The sequence below is a fragment of the Xyrauchen texanus genome, chromosome 31 (genome assembly GCF_025860055.1).
Source record: "Xyrauchen texanus isolate HMW12.3.18 chromosome 31, RBS_HiC_50CHRs, whole genome shotgun sequence".
Lineage (NCBI taxonomy): Eukaryota > Metazoa > Chordata > Actinopteri > Cypriniformes > Catostomidae > Xyrauchen > Xyrauchen texanus.
In genome coordinates, this window is record NC_068306.1 from 24,693,503 (window position 1) to 24,712,123 (window position 18,621).

Below are 18,621 nucleotides of genomic sequence, written 5' to 3' on the forward strand. Positions count from 1 at the left end.
AGTCACAAAACCTCTGTGATCCCATCTGTATGAATGTAAAGCCCCGTTCACACAACGTGTGGAATTGTCGCATCCTTCTTTGGTGGGCGTTCCTTCTGCTGCCACTGCAAAACTGGCCATAGTAGCGTTTGACATGCTGATCACAGATAAAACTAAGTTATCATTCTAATTTGACAAGGAATCATTTATTTTGCCTCTATAAATGCACATTCTGCAGGGTAGAGCATTTATATATTTATTTAACCTGCAGCAGTGCTTAATGCATCATATCATTAAACAAGACGAATGTTATATCAATCTATGAATCAAAATCACTCAGAATGCAGACACAGTTTTCCACTTAATTTTATTAGCCCATATAAATATATGTGTTACAGAAAAATGATATAGAACAGTATCAGTCACAGAAACTTTTAACTTTTCCATCTTGCCTGCACTCACTCGACTCCAGTATCACATTCACTGCCTGGAGACAGATGATGTGAGCTCCTCTGTCTTCACTCTCATTGGTAGTCGCTTGTGAAAATTGCTCATAGTTTACATAAAGTTTAAATTTTTTCAACTGTCTTGTCACTTGGCGATCTCTTTCAGCAACGGTCGTGACTGCTTGTGTCGCCGAAGTCACTGTGCTCTTATTTAAAATGAATGGGATTGTGTCGCTTTGTCTTGCGATGCCACTGGCAGTGTGAACTGGGTTTAAGGGCTTCATTTAACACTTGAAGAAGGCTTCTGTCGCATCCCACATTGCAGCACATTGAAGGTACAGTGCATTCATAAAGTATTCAGACCCATCAATATTTTCACATTTTGTTATTTTGCTGCCTTATGCTAAAATGCTTTAAATAATTTTTTTCTTCACATCAATCTAGGCTCCATACCCCATAATGACAAAGCAAAAACCAGATTTTTGTTAACTTTAAAAAACTTAAATATCAAATTGACATAAGTATTCAGACCCTTTGTTTTGACACTTGAAATTTAGATCAGGTACATCCCATTTCTCTGGATCATCTTTGAGATACTTCTAGACTTAAGTATACAGACCGTCATCTCAGTACTTAGTTGAAGAAGTTGGTAGCGATTACAGCCTCAAGTCTATTTGTGTATGATGCGACAAGCTTTGCACACCTGGATTTGGGGATTTTCTGCCATTCTTCTCTGCAGATCATCTCAAGCTCTTTCAGGTGACCATTGGTGGACAGCCATTTTCAGGTCTCTCCAGAGATGTTCAATTGGGTTCAAGTCAAAGCTGTGGCTGGGCCATTAGAGTTGTCCATAAGCCCCTCTTATGTTGTCTTGGCTGTGTGATTAGGGTCATTGTCCTGTTGGAAGGTGAATCTTCGACCCAGTCTGAGGTCCTGAGTGCTCTGGACCAGGTTTTCATTAAGGATATTTCTGTATTTTGCTGCGTTCAGCTTTTCTTCAACCCTGACCAGTCCCTGCCGCTGAAACCCCAAACAACATTCCCCAAGAGCATGATGCTACCACCACCATGCTTCACTGTTGGGATGGTATTGCACAGGTGATGTGCAGTGCCTGGTTTCTTCCAGACATGATGCTTGTAATTGAGGCCAAACAGTTCAATCTTCATTTCATCAGACCAGAGAATCTTGTTTCTCACAATCTGAGAGTCCTTTAGGTGCTTTTTTTGCAAATTCCACGTGGGCTTTCAAGTGTCTTGCACTGAGGAAAGGCTTCCATCTGGCCACTCTAACATAAAGCCCAGATCGGTGGAGCGTTACAGTGATGGTTGTCCTTCTGCAAGTTTCTCGATTCTACACACATGATCTCTGGAGCTCAACCAGAGTGACCATCTTGTTCTTGGTAACTCTTAGTCGATCTTTTTTGCAGCACGCAAATCAAACATACTGCTACTCTAATGAATGAGAGATTTCCCTTGATGCATGAGCCTTTGGAGGGTGAGTTGTTGGCAATTCTAAGCATTCACAGATGAAAACTTTCAAAATGTAAACATATAACTTGCAAAAGTGTGGCAGAGGGCACTTTAAAAAAGAAATTGGTGTCGGCCAATATTAGTGTTAAAAAATCGGTATAAGCCTCAAATTTCCTGATCGGTGCACCACTTCTTGCTTTGGACCCATTTAGACTTGTACTGTATGGACAAAAACACATCATATATATATATATATATATATATATATATATATATATATATATATATATATATATATATATATATATATTAGGGATGCACCGAAGTTTCGGCCGCCAAAAATTTTCAGCTGAAAAGTCTTGGGTATATGCATGGGGACGTGCTGGTGGCACTCTGGCTCTCATCACATCATTACAGGGCTTGAGAGGAGGGGAGGGAGAGATAGAGAGAAAAAGCAGCATCTGAGAATATCTAACCACAGTTATGAGTCAGTCATATGATTCCACACCTTATTGTATGTGACGAGCGTCACAAAGGAAACTACATAGTGAATAAATCAATTTACGCATACCTATGTTTAGATTAAGCTAGACTTTCAAATGCCATGTTATGCAGGAGAGACTGTCAGAAAGTTTAGCAACTTTTGTTCTTGAAGAGAAACTTGTCACTTGTACTTAAATAGAAAGCGGTCCAATTTGATGTGTATAGCAATTACATTACACTTGTTCTTCACTTGAGGATACATCTGTCGTTTACAGTTGAGGTTGGATTTAGTTCAATTACTGCTGTTTTGCACTGTTGTTTTGCACAATAATTTCACTTAAAGTGTACATACGTTTACATAAACAGAATAGAGCACTGATCTATATATATATATAATTATATATTATAGTTATATATAGATCAGTGGAATAGAGACCCTCTGCCATTCTGCCGTTCTGCCTTTTGTTTTAATTAAAATTACTGTTGCATATTTAAACTTTTTGAAAGATGCTAGCTAAGTTCATTACTTGACTGTTGTTGTGCATATAATAGTTTTCTAAAACTTTACATTATTTGGATAATTGTTAATAAAATCTGTAAAATTAGATTTGTACAGAACTGAATGAAGAATAATATTTAATATAGTTTTAATATATTTTTGTCCAATTTTGGTGTGTTAATTTCAATAAAAGTGTGATTTATTTTATTGGTTTGTAGTTTTTCAATTCAGATTCATTAAATTCATGAAATTAATGAAAAAGTATAATATGAATACAATTATACACAAAAAAATAGGTAAAAAAAAAAGTACATTTCGGTTTCGGTTTTCGGCCAAGTGCATCCTGGATTTTCGGTTTCGGCCCAGAATTTTAATTTCGGTGCATCCCTAATATATATGGACAAAAACAAGTCATATAAGAGAATTATAATTTTTGGGTGAACTATTCCTTAAAACAGTTTATGATCTTAAACAGATAAAGAACATATGATTTATGTTATTAAGCAAAATCATTTAAGAAACAAAAGTTACAGTTACAAAACACAGAAAAACCATTTTGCTATCTTTTATCACAGGATAAAAAACACATTATGCTTCGAATTGTAGCAGAATTTAGGTGGAATGCTCGAGCCCTCTGTGTCGTAATTGTGCATCCTTTTTCTCCCAGGGATTAAATGGTTTGACCTGCTCTCTCCCCTGTGTCTTTCATTGTAAACAGGAGTAATCCTGAAGGGACGAAGAGAGAGAGCAGCTTGTTAACCGCTTGTTGCTCTCAGCCATGCAAACAGTGAAGTCATACCTTCCAAGGCTTATTTTGATCACCGGTGATGTCATCAGCAGCCAATCAGCAGGCGCTGCTGTAGTTGGTAGCGGGTGCAGCGAGAGTCTTGGGTATATGCATGGGGACGTGCTGGCGGCACTCTGGCTCTCATCACATCATTACAGGGCTTGAGAGGAGGGGAGGGAGAGATAGAGAGAAAAAGCAGCATCTGAGAATATCTAATCACAGTTATGAGTCAGTCATATGATTCCACACCTTATTGTATGTGACGAGCATCACAAAGGAAACTACATAGTGAATAAATCAATTTAAGCATACCTAGGTTTAGATTAAGCTAGACTTTTCAAATGCCATGTTATGCACCTCTCAAAGAACCTATTCCACTTATTTACATAGTGAATGTCAATCAGTCATTCATTAGCCAGTGATCTTAAGCTAAGGTCAGTTTTGCTCTTGTGATGAATAGGGAAGAGAGACCAAGGTGCGGATCCAAACGCGGGCTTTATTAAGGTTAAGGACAAAATAAACAAACATAAGAACAAAGCAAAGTCCACAATGGGAAACCCGGCAGGAACGCAGGAACAGCAGGGGAACCTTGGACAGGCTGACGGACAACAGGGTAACCACGAACGAGAAGACAGACTGGAAGGGAAACACGGACAGAGAGCCTTAAACAGACAACTGAACTGGAACACGGAAACGCTGTACTACCATTAACGAACGACAATCACAGAACAAACAGACAGGGCTTAAATACACAGACAGAGAACAAAGGAACCAATGAGCAAACAGAACCAATGACAGATTAACGAAGACAGGTGATAATCATGAACAGTGAGCGGGAAAGCCGACAGAGAGACAGTGGAGCTAAACACGGGACAAAAGTGAACCTATGGAGTGCAAAAAGTGACAGAAGCGGAAAACAGAGAACACGGGGATCGTTACAGCTCTTGAGGAGAAAGCAGATTGCATGAAGACTTATTTATTTTGATTATTATTTTTGTTTGTGTCCACTCTAGAAAAAAAATGCAGTTGTTTATAGTTTCCTTTTTTATTACCTGTTTATTTGCTGAGAGTGCAAGATAATCTTATTAATTAAAAGTTAAGATTAATAATCTTAACTGTATGACACAGTTAGAGTAGCACTGCTGTAGTTTTACACTGCAAAAAGTTATAACTGATCACTCAAGAGCAATTGACTTATGTTTCTGTAAAATATATATTAGCATCCTTAAAACAAGAATAAATTACTTGAGAAGCAAAAAGGCATGATATATTAAATCTTGCTTTTAAAGAAATCGAACAAAATGTGTTGGGATTTATGCTTAAAACAAGAAAAAGCTGTTTACCAGTGGGGTAAGAAATTTTTTTTTTGTTCCCCTTTGAATCAAAATATCTCATGTTATTTTTGATTCCCAAGTAAACTGATCTTGTTTTAAGAATGCTAATATATTTTTACTGGGAAAACAAAAGTTAGAAAATGAGTTTTGCAGTGTAGTCATTACTTAAAGGGATAGTTCACCCAAAAATGAAAATTCTTTCATTATTTATTTACCCTCATGCCATCCCAGATGTACATGACTTTCTATCTTATGCTAAACACAAATTAAGAGTTTTAGAAAAATATATCAGCTCTGTAGGTCCATACAATTCAAGTGAGTGCATTATGTTTATGTCCAAACAGCACATAAAGGAAGCATAAAAATAAGTCTTGAGAAGCGATACGGCAGGTGGGGGTGTGAAACAGGTCAATATTTAAGTCCTTTTTTACTATAAATCTCCACCTTTCACCAGCCCGGACCAGTAGGGGGCGATATGCACAAAGAATGTGAATCACCAAAAAACTAAAAAAGAAGAATGTGGAAGTGAAAGATTTATAGTGAACAAGGACTTAAATATTTATTTGTTTCTCACCCACACCTATCATATCATTTCTGAAGACATGGATTTAACCACAGGAGTCTAATGGATTACTTATATGCTGCCTGTATGTGCTTTTTGGAGCTTCAAAGTTCTGTTTACTTTTCACTTGCATTTTATGGACCTACAGAGTTGAGCTATTCTTATAAAAATCAGTGTTCTGCAGAAGAAAGAAAGTCATACACATCTAGGATGGTGTGAGGGAGAGGTAATGATGAGAGGTTTTATTATTTATTATTTATGTATTATTGTGTAAACTATTCCTTTAAGCAATGACTCAGTACAGTGAAACTTCTAATGCAATTGTTTGTATGTGAAAATGTATGCTGCCTATGTGCAGCCTCAAAGAGTCTGTATGTAAGCACCTTTTCATATATGCTGCTTCATTTGAAGCTTCTGCACTGCCTTTGATGTGAAATTAGCATGAGATTCCTATCTAGAAAGTTGTGATTGAGATTTGCTGTAAACGGCAAAGCTGAAACCTCAGTATGATCAGAACATAGTTTGGGTCAAAGTGTGTGTATATTGATGAGTAAAACAGTTGAAAGATATCCAGATGTAGAGTTAATTTATACAAAATTATAATCTTATTTCAATGTTGCAATGAATCAAAATCAGAATGAGCTTTATTGTCAAGAATGCTTACACATGCAAGGAATTTGTCTTGGTGACAGGAGCTTCCAGTGCACAACAATACAAAACAGCAACAAGACATAGATAATAATAAAAAAAAAATATTATTAAAAATGAAATAAAAACAAAAAATAATTATATATAGAATACACAATAAGATAATATATATACATATTGGGGTCCTTGGTGATGCAGTCATTAGTGTAGAGGGAGAAGAGTAGTGGGGAGAGCACACATCCTTTGGGGGCACCAGTGCTGATGGTACAGGTGGTGGAAGTGAATTTCCCCAGTCTCACAAACTGCTGACTGTCCATCAGAAAGCTGGTAAACCACTGACAGATAGACGTGGGAACAGAGAGTTGGTGTAATTTAGTCTGGAGAATAGCTGGGATGATTGTGTTGAAAGCCGAACTGAAGTCCACAAAAAGGATCCATGCATATGTCCCTGGTCTGTCCAGATGTTGCAGGATATGATGCAATCCCATGTTGACTGCATCATCCACAGACTGTTTGCTTGATAAGCAAATTGATGGAGATTTAGAAAGGGTCCAGTGATGTCCTTCAGGTTTTCCAACACCAGTCTCCCAAATTATTTCATGACCACAGACGTCAGGGCGACGGATCTGTAGTCATTAAGTCCTTCAGGATTGATGATTGAGCATTTGAAGCAGCTTGAAATTTTACACTGCTCCAGTGATCTTTTGAAAATCAGTGTGAAGATGTGGGCCAGCTGGTCAGCACGGGATCTAAGAGATGCGGGTGAAACACTATCTGGGCCCTGTGCTTTCCTTGTCTTTTTTTTTTTCGGAAGACACGGCACACCTCTTCTTCACAGATCTTAAGGACAGGTTGAGTAGCATTAGGGGGGAGGAGGGGGGTTGCAGGAGGTGTTGATGTTTGTGTGAAGTGAAGGTCAGAGCAGGTGTGGGGTGTGAGATTGGGCCTTTCAAATCTGCAGTAAAACACATTCAGGTCGTCAGCCAGTCGTTGGTCCACCACAGGGTTTGGGGTAGGAGTCCTGTAATTAGTAAGTTGTTTCAGGCCACTCCACACTGATGCTGGGTTATTAGCTGATAACTAGTTTTTCAGCTTCTCAGAGTATCTTCTTTTAGCCACTCTGATTTCCTTATTCAGTGTGTTCCTGGTCTGATTGTACAAGACTCTATCCCCACCTCTGTAAGCATCCTCTTTGGCCTGAAGAAGCTGTCTGAGTTCTGCTGTAAACCATGTTTTTTTGTTGTTGAATGTTAAATAAGTCCTTGTAGGAATGCATATATCCTCACAGAAATTGATTAATGATGTGACAGTATCTGTCCAGATCAGTGGCTGCAGCCTCAAAAAGACTCCAAACAGTGCAGTCAAAGCAGGCTTGTAGGACTCTTTATTACAGGCTTAGCAGATTTTAGTTTCTGTCTGTAGGTTGGAAGAAGATGAACCTGACAGAGATCAGAGAGTCTCTCAATGAAGTAAAAACATGTTCCACCACCTCTCATTTTCCCCATTAAATCCGCAATGCGATCTGCTCTGAACAGCTGAAATCCTGGAAGATGTAATGCGCTGACCAGAATGGCTTCACTCAGCCAGGTTTCTGTGAAGCACAAGGCAGCAGAGGTTGAAAAGTCCTTGTTTGTTTGGGTGAGGAGATGTAGTTCATCTCTTTTGTTAGGGAGAGTGCAGAGATTCTCTAGATGAATGCTCGGCAGCGCTGTTTGAAATCCGCGTCAACGGAGCTTTACCAGTGTGCCTGCTTGTCTCCCTCGCCTGCATCTCTTGAACATCAAAGCTGCACCTCCAACTGAAATGTCCAGCAAAGCGTCTGAATATTCAAAAACCGGGAAAAGATTGTCTGGTATTTGCTGCCAAATGTTTAGCTGTTCGTCCCTGGTAAAACTGATTGAAAAAGATTACTAAACACAGGACAAACAAACAAAAACAACAAAAGAAAATGAGCGCTCCACACCGAGGCTGCCATCCGTGGCTCCATCATGATGTATCAACAGTGAAGTACATAGCCTTGAGTCTTAGTGATGTTGTAGATCCACTATTCAAAATCTAGACTGCATCCGAATAAATTTCAAATTACTTTCATGGTATATACTGATGATTTCAACTCTCGAACATTGATTGATACAGCATGTTCTGTAGGTACAGTATGCAGGTGTTAACCCTGGACATTCTGTATTGGATCCGCCGTGTCTTCTTTGACCTATGACATACAACAACTGCAGAAACAATATACTTGGGCATCATTAAAGTGAAATTCAACCACAAGAAACAATTTGGTACCGAATTCACTTACATGGTCTCATAGAGTCCACTGTTTGCACACTTCAGAATCTCAGCAGATGATGCAGTACTTCATCTTGGTATTTTTCGCCTATACTGTATCTATTTTTCAGATGCAGGGCTACTTTAAGCCAAAATCGTTCCTCCTATGAATTATTGCTACACAGCGAAGTTACAATGTGTGATTCTTACAGTCCTCTATGTGTAATTGCTCATCAAAGTCCTTTTATTCTTCCAGGTGCCCACGAAGTCAGAGAGGAGCCCCAGTTTGTGACGGCCCGCTCTGGGGAGACCGTGATATTGGGATGTGACGTGGCCCACCCACTCAACGGCCAGCCCTACGTGGTGGAGTGGTTCAAGTTTGGAGTGCCCATCCCCTTCTTCATCAACTTCCGCTTCTACCCTCCCCATGTGGACCCCGAGTATGCCGGTAAGCTCAGATTTCCTCTCCACTGTATGACATCATTCACAAAAGCACAGACAGAGACTGACACACACAGACATTCATTGGCTATCTGTACTCTATGTAAAGCAGAAAAAGCTTAGTTTCTTAGTACAAGCAGAAGCATACTCTGTGAAATACTGGACCTAAATTCTATTGAATGTAAACTTCAATATTATTTGATGTTTTCATGGATTAGACCATGTTTTATCATGTGGTAAGTTTAACTAGATTTGCATTTCCCGAAGGAAATACCAGTGCATGCAAAACTTTGGAGCGCAATGCTGTTGTCATGACACATAAGGTGCATTGTTTTCAGTTGACTGCATGTGGGAATCAACACATTGTCAATGTGGATTGTAACGCTGGCTAAACATGGTTGAACACAATCATGGAAGATGAGACCAATCACAATTTATTTTTAAACAGATGCAAGAAATGAGACCAATTGCAATTTGGTGTGCAAATGTTTTGATGTCACTGCTGGTTTCATTTTGAATACTGAATGCTAGTGGTAGATTTAACATTTAGCCTACAAACTTCAATATTATTATGCTTATGGCTGAAACTGTCCACAAGATAAATTCTGAATAGATCTTGTATGTTAAGCTGTTCGGGCTAAATGAATTGCAGACATGTAATATGGGTTTAGGTTTAAAAAAAAAAAAACTAACCAGAATGCAGGAATATCAGAACATTTCTACCTTGCAAGCGCTGTTATAAAGTTTTTCAAAGGAAAAACATACATTTAACATCACTTTTAAACATATTCTTTGTTCAGGCAGTGTTTTGCATTGGTGAATTTCTTGCATACTGAAATTTAACCCATGGGGTGAATGATCATTTTTTTCTCTTCACATCAATGAAACTTTTTCATGCACCGATATGCACATTAAAATGCATTGAAACGCAAATTGTTTTGGGTCTGAGATCATTTTGAAATTGCTTCTTTCCAATTATTGTTCATTAGCTGCAGTCTGCAAGAGAAAAAAAAAGAGTCTCTGAGTCTGAACAATGCCTGGATGGTTTTAGCACAACAAGTGGAATTTTCCCATAATTGTGCTTATTTTATTCTCGTTTTAAAACATGGAACGGTTAAAATAATACTTCCCCCAAAAAAGAAAATTATCTCATAATTTGCTCACCCAAATGCCATCCCAGATGTGTATGACTTTATTTCTTCTGTTGAACGCAAATTAAGACTTTTAGAAGAATATCTCAACTCCTCAGGTCCAGACAATGCAAGTGAATGGAGGCCAGAACATTGAAGCTCAAAAAAGGACATAAAGTCAGAATAAAAGTAATCCATACCACTCCAGTGGTCAATCAAAGATTTCTGAAGCGATCGAGTTGGTTTTGGATTAGAACAGACCAAAATATTACTCCTTTTTCACTGTACATCTTGCCCTTGCAGTCTCTAGGTATGATCATAATTTCAAGCTCGATTAAACTTCCTAGTACTTCATGCATGTGCAGAGCGCTAGATGGCGCTAGAAGTGTAATCAAGCTTCAAATCAGGAACTCCAAGGAGACTGCTGTCAAGAGATGAAACAGTATTTACAGTGAAAAAGGAGTTGCATTTTGCCAGGTCTCTCCCAAGACCAACTGGATCACTTCAGAAGAAATTGATTTAACCACTGGAAGTTGATTAATTCTGTATATGCTGACTGGCGTTTTTGAGCTTCAAAGGTCTGGTAACCACAAACTTGCTTTGTATGAACCCACAGAGCTAAAAAAAATAAAAAATAAATATTTGTTTGTGTTTTGCAGATGAAAGAAAGTCATACTCATCTTAGGGTGAGTAAATTATAGGAGAATTTTCATTTTTAGGATGAAAGTTATTTTTTACAATAAACAAACTCATCCTATCCTGTTCACGATCCATTGCAAAAAAACATTTACACTATTGCCTTTTGTGAACATTTCCAGTTGACCTGTGTTATTACCCCATAAAGAGGATTGTGTTTTTTTTTTCATGTACAGTGTATTGCAGCAGTTGCTTCAGCCATTTGGTTGACCCCTGAAATTGAGACACTTATTTTTAGTTGGGTTGCATTTAAGCCTTGTTGTCCAATAAACTGTGATAGCATTGAGATCTGATCGCACTTACCTACTTAAAATGAAAAACACCACTTACATAGTATTACTTGCATTGTTGTATGCAGATAATGAACACGTTATAATTTACACCTTTGTCGAATGTGTGATCCACCAATATCATTTTTTAATGAATCGAATTAAACGAATGCTTACTTTACACAATATTTTCTCAGAATACACACACACACACACACACACACACACACACACACACACACACACACACACACACACACACACACACATGTTGTGTTTCCATGTTTTATGGGGACTTTCCATAGACATAATGGTTTTTATACTGTACAAACTTTATATTCTATCCCCTAAACCTAACCCAACCCCTAAACCTAACCCTCACAGAAAACTTTCTGCATTTTTACATTTTCAAAAAACATAATTTAGTATGATTTATAAGCTGTTTTCCTCATGGAGACCGACAAAATGTCCCCACAAGGTCAAACATTTCGGGTTTTACTATCCTTATGGGGACATTTGGTCCCCACAAAGTGATAAATACACGCTCACACACACACACACACACACACACGCACACACACACACACACACACACACACACACACACACAAATTTAAAACCTCAACACATTATTTAATCTCACTTTATCACAGGTCAAGAGTCGGTCTGTGTAAACAGACTATAAATGTGAAAAAATAAAGCTTGAGGTCCAGATCTATGGACAGGTGGATGAGGCACTGATACCCAGAACAGAGCATCAGCTGAAAACACGAAAGAGCTTTTGGGGTGGGCAGGAGAAGGAGAAGAGTGAAGCAGATAAAATATGATCCTTTTCTTCCTAATTGAGATCTGAAATGATATAATTGATAAGGAACAGACAGAATAAAGAGCATGTAAGATTTAGAAAAGCAAAGAAACTGTGATAGTTTATCAGACATGGCTGGAGGCAGGATATACAATTTTAATGGCTCTCACTCACAGTGAATGGTAATGAGATGGGAAAGGCTGTTTTCAATCTCCATTCCTCTCATTCTGAAACCTCAGCTGAGTTTCCAACAGTGATTTTAACACATTGTGCAGTGCTGAGTTGTTTTTATTTCACAGATTAAGATATTCAATAATGTGAAAGCTCTATTAAGAATTACATTCCATTTTTACAATGCAGGATTAACTAAGAAGCAAAGACAAACCTAGTTAATGTGAATTCCAGGAGAAATACTACATTATCCACAAACCTGTTGTAAGATCCACCAATCAGAGAAGACCCTGTTACCATGGAATAGAGGAATCATGGTGATCTAACTAGACAGTGACTGACCACTCCCATAAAGCATTTTGAATGACATACGGTAATCAAATCAGCCTCTCTGCACTCTCAAATTGCTTATATATTTGTATATATTTTAATATTTTATACTACACTTTAAACATGATGAAGAAATGATTATGTAAGACTAAATTACAGCTGTTTTTGGTGAAAAAAATTATCTTAAATTAGGGCTGTCACTCGCTGAAAATCATCATTACATGATATGCCGATGAATTAATCAAATTAATCGCAATTAATTGCATACATCAATATTTGCAGAGATAGGCCTCCAATTTTTTTTATATACTGTATAATGATTACATTTTTTTAAATAATTATAAAATAATATACACTATATAATAAATATAAATTCAATAATTAAAATACAGTACATTACATTGTTATGGCAGATGAGTAAAACATTGATTAGACAAAACAAAAAGTGGCTTTTGATTTCCATATCATTGAACATTAGCCTATTATTGGCCAACAGTTCACAGCAATCCATTTTGCCATTTAATTTGTTAACCTGTTCAAGTGCGACTTTTTATAAGGGCCTTTCTAAAGACACGTATACTGTATGTACATATGCATCAGATGGACACTTCTGAGTGTCTCACTTCGTTTGCGTTGGATCATTAACAGCAACTTTATAATGTTGTGTTAAGTGTATTTTGAAACATAAAAAAACTTGTCGTGAGACCGCTGCATATGGAGTTGCACTCTGTCCAGCCGTCCAGTGTGGTTTGTTGTAGGGCTGCACGATTATGACAAAAATCACAATTGTCTCTTATTTGCTTTTATATTGTAATTGCGATTAATTAACATGAATACAATTTACATTTAAATATTATTTTGGGGTGGATCAAATGCAACCCGTATTTTTAAATGTAGGCTGCACATCCAAACCAAGCCGAAAAGTGTTTCTGAATTTATTGCTGTTTTATCAGTAAACTAATCATAAACAGTCAACTTCATGTTGGCCCTATTAAAAGCACTAAAAACAAAGCTGTTGTTCACATTTTTAATAAATTAGAGACAAAACTGAGCAAGGGTCATGTCTATAATCGGTTACAAAAAGGCTTAACCACTGAAATGTTTTTTTTTTTAAATACGCATCATGAGTTGAACTGCATAGACTGTTATAATTGAAGTTTTTTTCATGATAGTTAACTGTGTTAGCTGTCATTGTAAACTGAATAATTGATTTTGTTTGTGCAGCCCTAGTTTGTTGCCTGTACCACTGCAGTTGTGCTAACTGCCCCCTACTGTCTCCTAAAACATGTAGGTGGTACAGTACTGCAAGCTTGAATTGCTCTGGTCATAGGAAAATTCCGGATTACTGTCTGGTAAATAAATATGAATGCCGTTCCATTTTTAACTCATTGTTTTTTATATAATTAATCACACTTTATTAACGTGATAAACCTTAGGTAAGTCCTAATTAAAATGCTACCAAAGTATTGAATATGAATTTAAAATGTATCAACTATTAGAAATTTGTTTTGAAAATGTTGTTTGCTTAAAAGACCAGATTAGGCCAGTATCAATTTGCATATGCTAGTTAGTACTGGTTTTGTAAACCAGAATAACCATGCTTTTACTTGCAACACTATTCAACCAGCATCATCTTTTTTGGTGAAGCTGGTTGACTGAAGCTGGTTAAGCTATTTAAATAGCTGTTGTGCATAATATCAATATCACTTACAGTAGGAAGCACTATAGCTGTCAGTGCTCCACTGAGCATAATTCAGAATTGTAGCAGAGGAAGCTTGTGTGCTTCAATGACCTGTGAATACATGAGATCTCATACAGCACCATATTTCCTCCGACCCTTGGCCCCATAGTGGGCACTGCGTTCTCCAAACTAATGGCTCCACTCAGCTTGGCCACAGTAGCACTGTGTCTTGGTGTGTAAAACCCAGACTCCCTATACTGGATGAGAGCTGCAAAAAGCCTGCTTGCCAACAAATGACTGTATGAATCCCCTTAACGGGCCTTTGTGTAAGTATATGAATAGGAGGCGATAAAGAGGCCACTTTATGGCTGAAGAGATAGAGATGGCACATATCTACATAAGACTCGATGCTTTGTAAGAAAAGAAAATACACAGTGAATAACTTGAAAACACAGTGAACTTATGATTTATTAAATATTTACATGGTAATCTCTGCACTAAAGCACACAATTATTGTTTTAGATCATTGGACACAACATTATGTTGACTTTGTAAGGCAAAAAATAGTCTAAAAATAGTTTCCCTCATTCAAAAACACATTCTGTGAGGTGATTGAATGTCTGGGCAGCGTGGCAGCCTGGCCTTTCATAGAGCAAAAGAGAAAAATGAAAATAAAACAAAAGTGGAAAAGGCAGTTTCATGCTGCCATACTTTATTGACCTCCACTACTTGAGGAATATCCTTAAAGGGTTAGTTCACCCAAAAATTTAAATTCTCTCATCATTTACTCACCCTCATGCCATCCTAGATGGCTGACATTCTTATATCTGCTGCACACAAACAAAGAATATCTCAGCTCTGTAGGTCCATACAATGCAAGTGAATTGGTGCCAAAATTTGGAAGCGCCAAAATCCACAGGGCAACATAAAAGTACTCCAGACGACTCTGGTGGTTAAATCCATACCTTCTGAAGCTATATGCTAGGGGTGGGTGAGAGACATATCAATATGTATGTCCTTTTTCCTTTCACTTTCTCCTCCTGCTTTTGTTGATTCACATTCTTTGTGCATATTGGAGAATTTGTGACAAAACAATGACTTACAAATTGATCTGTTTCTCACCCACACCTATCATATCATGTCTGAACACATGGCTTTAACTACTGGAGTCATATGGATTACTTTTATGCTCCCTTTTGGAGCTTCAAAATGTTGGCACCCATTCACTTGCATTGTGAAGACCTACAGAGCTGACATATTCTTCTAAAAATGTACATTTTTGTTCTGCAGAAGAAAGTCAAACACATCGGGATGCCAGGAGGGTAAAAAATGTGAGTAAATCATGATAGAATTTGCATTTTTGGGTGAACTATCCCTTTATCCGCCATCACGAGTCATCATTTTGTTTTTGCTGCACCCTCAACACACTTACATGGCTGTAAAAATAGGCCAGATGCTTGACCGCTCTCATTTGCCTCTGTTTTTCCTCCACAAAAGCTTCTGTGTTTTTATTGATGCTGGTGTTTATTTCATAATTGCGACTGATATGGAATTAGTTTGATAGGCATTCAGAAACATGTTCAGTGTCAAAAAGTGTGTGCATAGTGGTATCTTAAGAGTTCTTAATCTAATCTGTATAGAAACAAGAGAAACACCTGCAGTTATACAGCGTTTAGCTCTTTACTGGGGCAGCCAGGTACTAATGCTGTCAACCCAGTTGAAAAGACCAGCTTATACCAGCATCTATTTCCATTAGGTATATGGTGTTACTAGAGAGGTTGCACATTGTGTGTTCCCTTCATGGACAAATTATGTATGCACTTTGTGGCCATATAACAGGTGATTAATTAAAGCTGACCTACATACGATTATTGAGAAAATACATTAAAAATCCATGTTAAAAACCCTGTAATTGTCTCACCCCGATTCACTATGGAAAGCCTACAAAATGTATTTTTATTTCAAGCTTTTGGGTCAGATTTGGCGCAAATGCGCATGCATATATCATTCATCCTTGTGTGTTTACATCATGTCCAGAAGCTCAGAAAGAAGGTCCCGCTGTGTCGTGCGTGTGTCGGGAAAGTGGGAAGCAGCAGCGGCATGACATCACACTCCTAATTTATTTTTTTACTGTTTTTAACTCCTTGTTGAAGTAATTACCTGCTAAAATGCTGGGTTATGTTTTATGGTTGAGTTATTTAAGCTTATATAGATTTATGAATCAAACATTAATCATGTACCGATCACGATGTGTTTATAAGTTTCTTCTTTTTCCTGTGAAGTTATTGTAATATGTTTACTCATTTTCATGACTTCTGAATATTTTCTAAGAATGCTGCAGTTACGAGATTCCCTAAGTGTGTGTTTCTAAGGGCTCTATTTTCATGAGTTTTAAAATCAACATCTTATCCAATTTTCATGAGACCGCTAATTTAAAGTGGAATTTTCTTGCCTGAGCAAATTGCAAGTGGGCGTGGGTGGGAGTGTTTGCGCAATCTGTGGGTGTATTGAATGTTTATGAAGTGGCGCAAAACGCAATGTGCATTTTTCTTAGAAATAGCTAATCATAGGTCAAGATGTTTCAAAACCACATCTAATCTCAGTGCAAAGTTTAAACTCAGTTCCTGCATTTGCAGTTTTGAGATTCCACTAGCAGGTGGAAATAAAGTTCATGTCCAACCTCTATAAATATAGTGGAACATCAAATTAATTCCCTGACAATCACTGTCATAGCCGTTTTACAAAACAAAAATTTATGAGATTTATGTTAAACTATATATAGGTCATGGTTAAGTTTCAGTTTTTTTTTGTATTGTTTTAATTTTTGGCTTTGTACGTGTACTGAAGGTTGGCCATGCTAATCACTTCGCTCAGCAAATACTACAGTATTTGATAGAATTTAAATGGCCTGTATGCCAAAACAATACTGATTAATTATATAAATGGGTGTTTCTTTAACTATGGGCATTTTTGCCTCTTTGGAACTATACTGGAACTATAGGACTATACTGTGAATTCTCCACTATACACACAATGACAGATTCATACAGTATGCATATGCATCATCTAAATTCACTTCAGCAATTGAGTGTAATAGTTTTATGTTGTTCGCTGTGGGACCATAAAAGTTTCCTTTCAGAGTCACATTTTCTTAAAAATATTGTTTTAAAAGGATGAACACAGCTTTATAATGGCCTTATACATCCTATGTTGTCTAGCAATCCCTCTGCCAGTGTTGATATAATTTCCTGCCATCTGTTAGCACTGGTGCTAGATTGCAAAGACAAAGACTTAAATTCCCTTTTTCCTGAATAACCCTCAAAGACATCAAGGGTTCCAGGGCTTTCCTGGTGGGCCAGTCAACAGTCGAACCGTCGGCAATCTAATATACAAAGATTTTAAAGGAACAACAATTTCAGTTTTTGTTAGGCTGGCCTTTGTAAGCCGCAGTAGAGGACACTATTGTGCATTAACAGTTTTTAGGGATTGCGCCAATCTAAGTTCAGCCTGCCCCTCTCATTAAAAATGAACTGTGTGTCCAAAAGATTGGTAAATTTTTCTGAGCAGCTGCCTATGCAAGGGTCATGATGGTAAATGAGTCAACTAGTACAACCGACTATGCTATTTGAGAGGTCGACTTGGTAGATTTTTTTCTCATATTTTGTTTGTTTTGATAATTTCTTGGTGGTGCTTTATGTAGTGTGCTGACAGCATGCCAGCTTTATGTGTTAGTTTGCATGGTAAAAGTTTTGTCTTTCAACTCATCCCTTTTAAAGGACCCCCGCTACAGCAATATACTTTGGCAGAAGGCAACTTTGACAGTTATGTTGCAACTCATGCTGTTTTTTGAGCATCCTGCCACAAGCTTTACATTTTTAAAATAGTGTGTCAGTTAAAAATATTGTACATTTTATCAATGCGGCTTGAGACATTCCAATCTGCATTCTGTTGTATTCTGTTGCTGTTCTATCTTGCTGTTTTTGAACACAATAATGCTTTTTATGTGAACATCCCTAAGAAAGGCATCCGAATGAAATCAGGTCAACCTAATTATACAGAGCTTCCATAATATTGATTAGCCAACATTATCTTCAGGCAAAGAATTTAGAATTTCAATGTCAATTTAGAAAACATTTAGATTTGCACATCCATAATGAAAATACAGTGAAAATCTACATATATGAACCAGATAATAGATAAAAGCAGGCAATAGTTTGTATAACATTAGGCTGGCATAGGTCTCGGCTGTTTTTTAATCCCAACCCATCCATGACAGCAAGGGTCGCAGCCCTGCAGGCAACCTAGCCAGCTATATCACAGAGTGTCATGATGGATTTACCCTGTCTGACGTGGTTGAGATATGTGTTTATCCATGTTGCTCACAGCAGCACTGTGGGCTGTGTCGGCTCTCAATTCAGCCTTCATTTTTCATGGACATGATGCTACTCTGGCCAAAACAACACGGTCATGAGTGATGCATGAGTGGAGCACCCAGGCTATGTGCATAATTTCAAGAGTAAAGATAAACATTTGTATTTAATATACTTAAAGGAATTAAGTGTGAAATGGAGCCTCTGACTCCTTTGTTTACTGCACCAATGGACTTTGCTGTAACATAAT

The 18,621-nt window shown here is 37.6% G+C and overlaps 1 protein-coding gene across 1 annotated transcript in view; it reads left to right on the forward strand.

The window, feature by feature from the left end:
• LOC127625230 (protein turtle homolog B-like) overlaps positions 1 to 18,621 on the forward strand; it is a 175,384-nt gene that overhangs the window by 45,858 nt on the left and 110,905 nt on the right. The window contains exon 2 of the mRNA XM_052100389.1: positions 8,735 to 8,926. Within this exon, the coding sequence (XP_051956349.1) occupies positions 8,735 to 8,926 (192 nt within the window). The remainder of the gene's footprint in view (positions 1 to 8,734; positions 8,927 to 18,621) is intronic.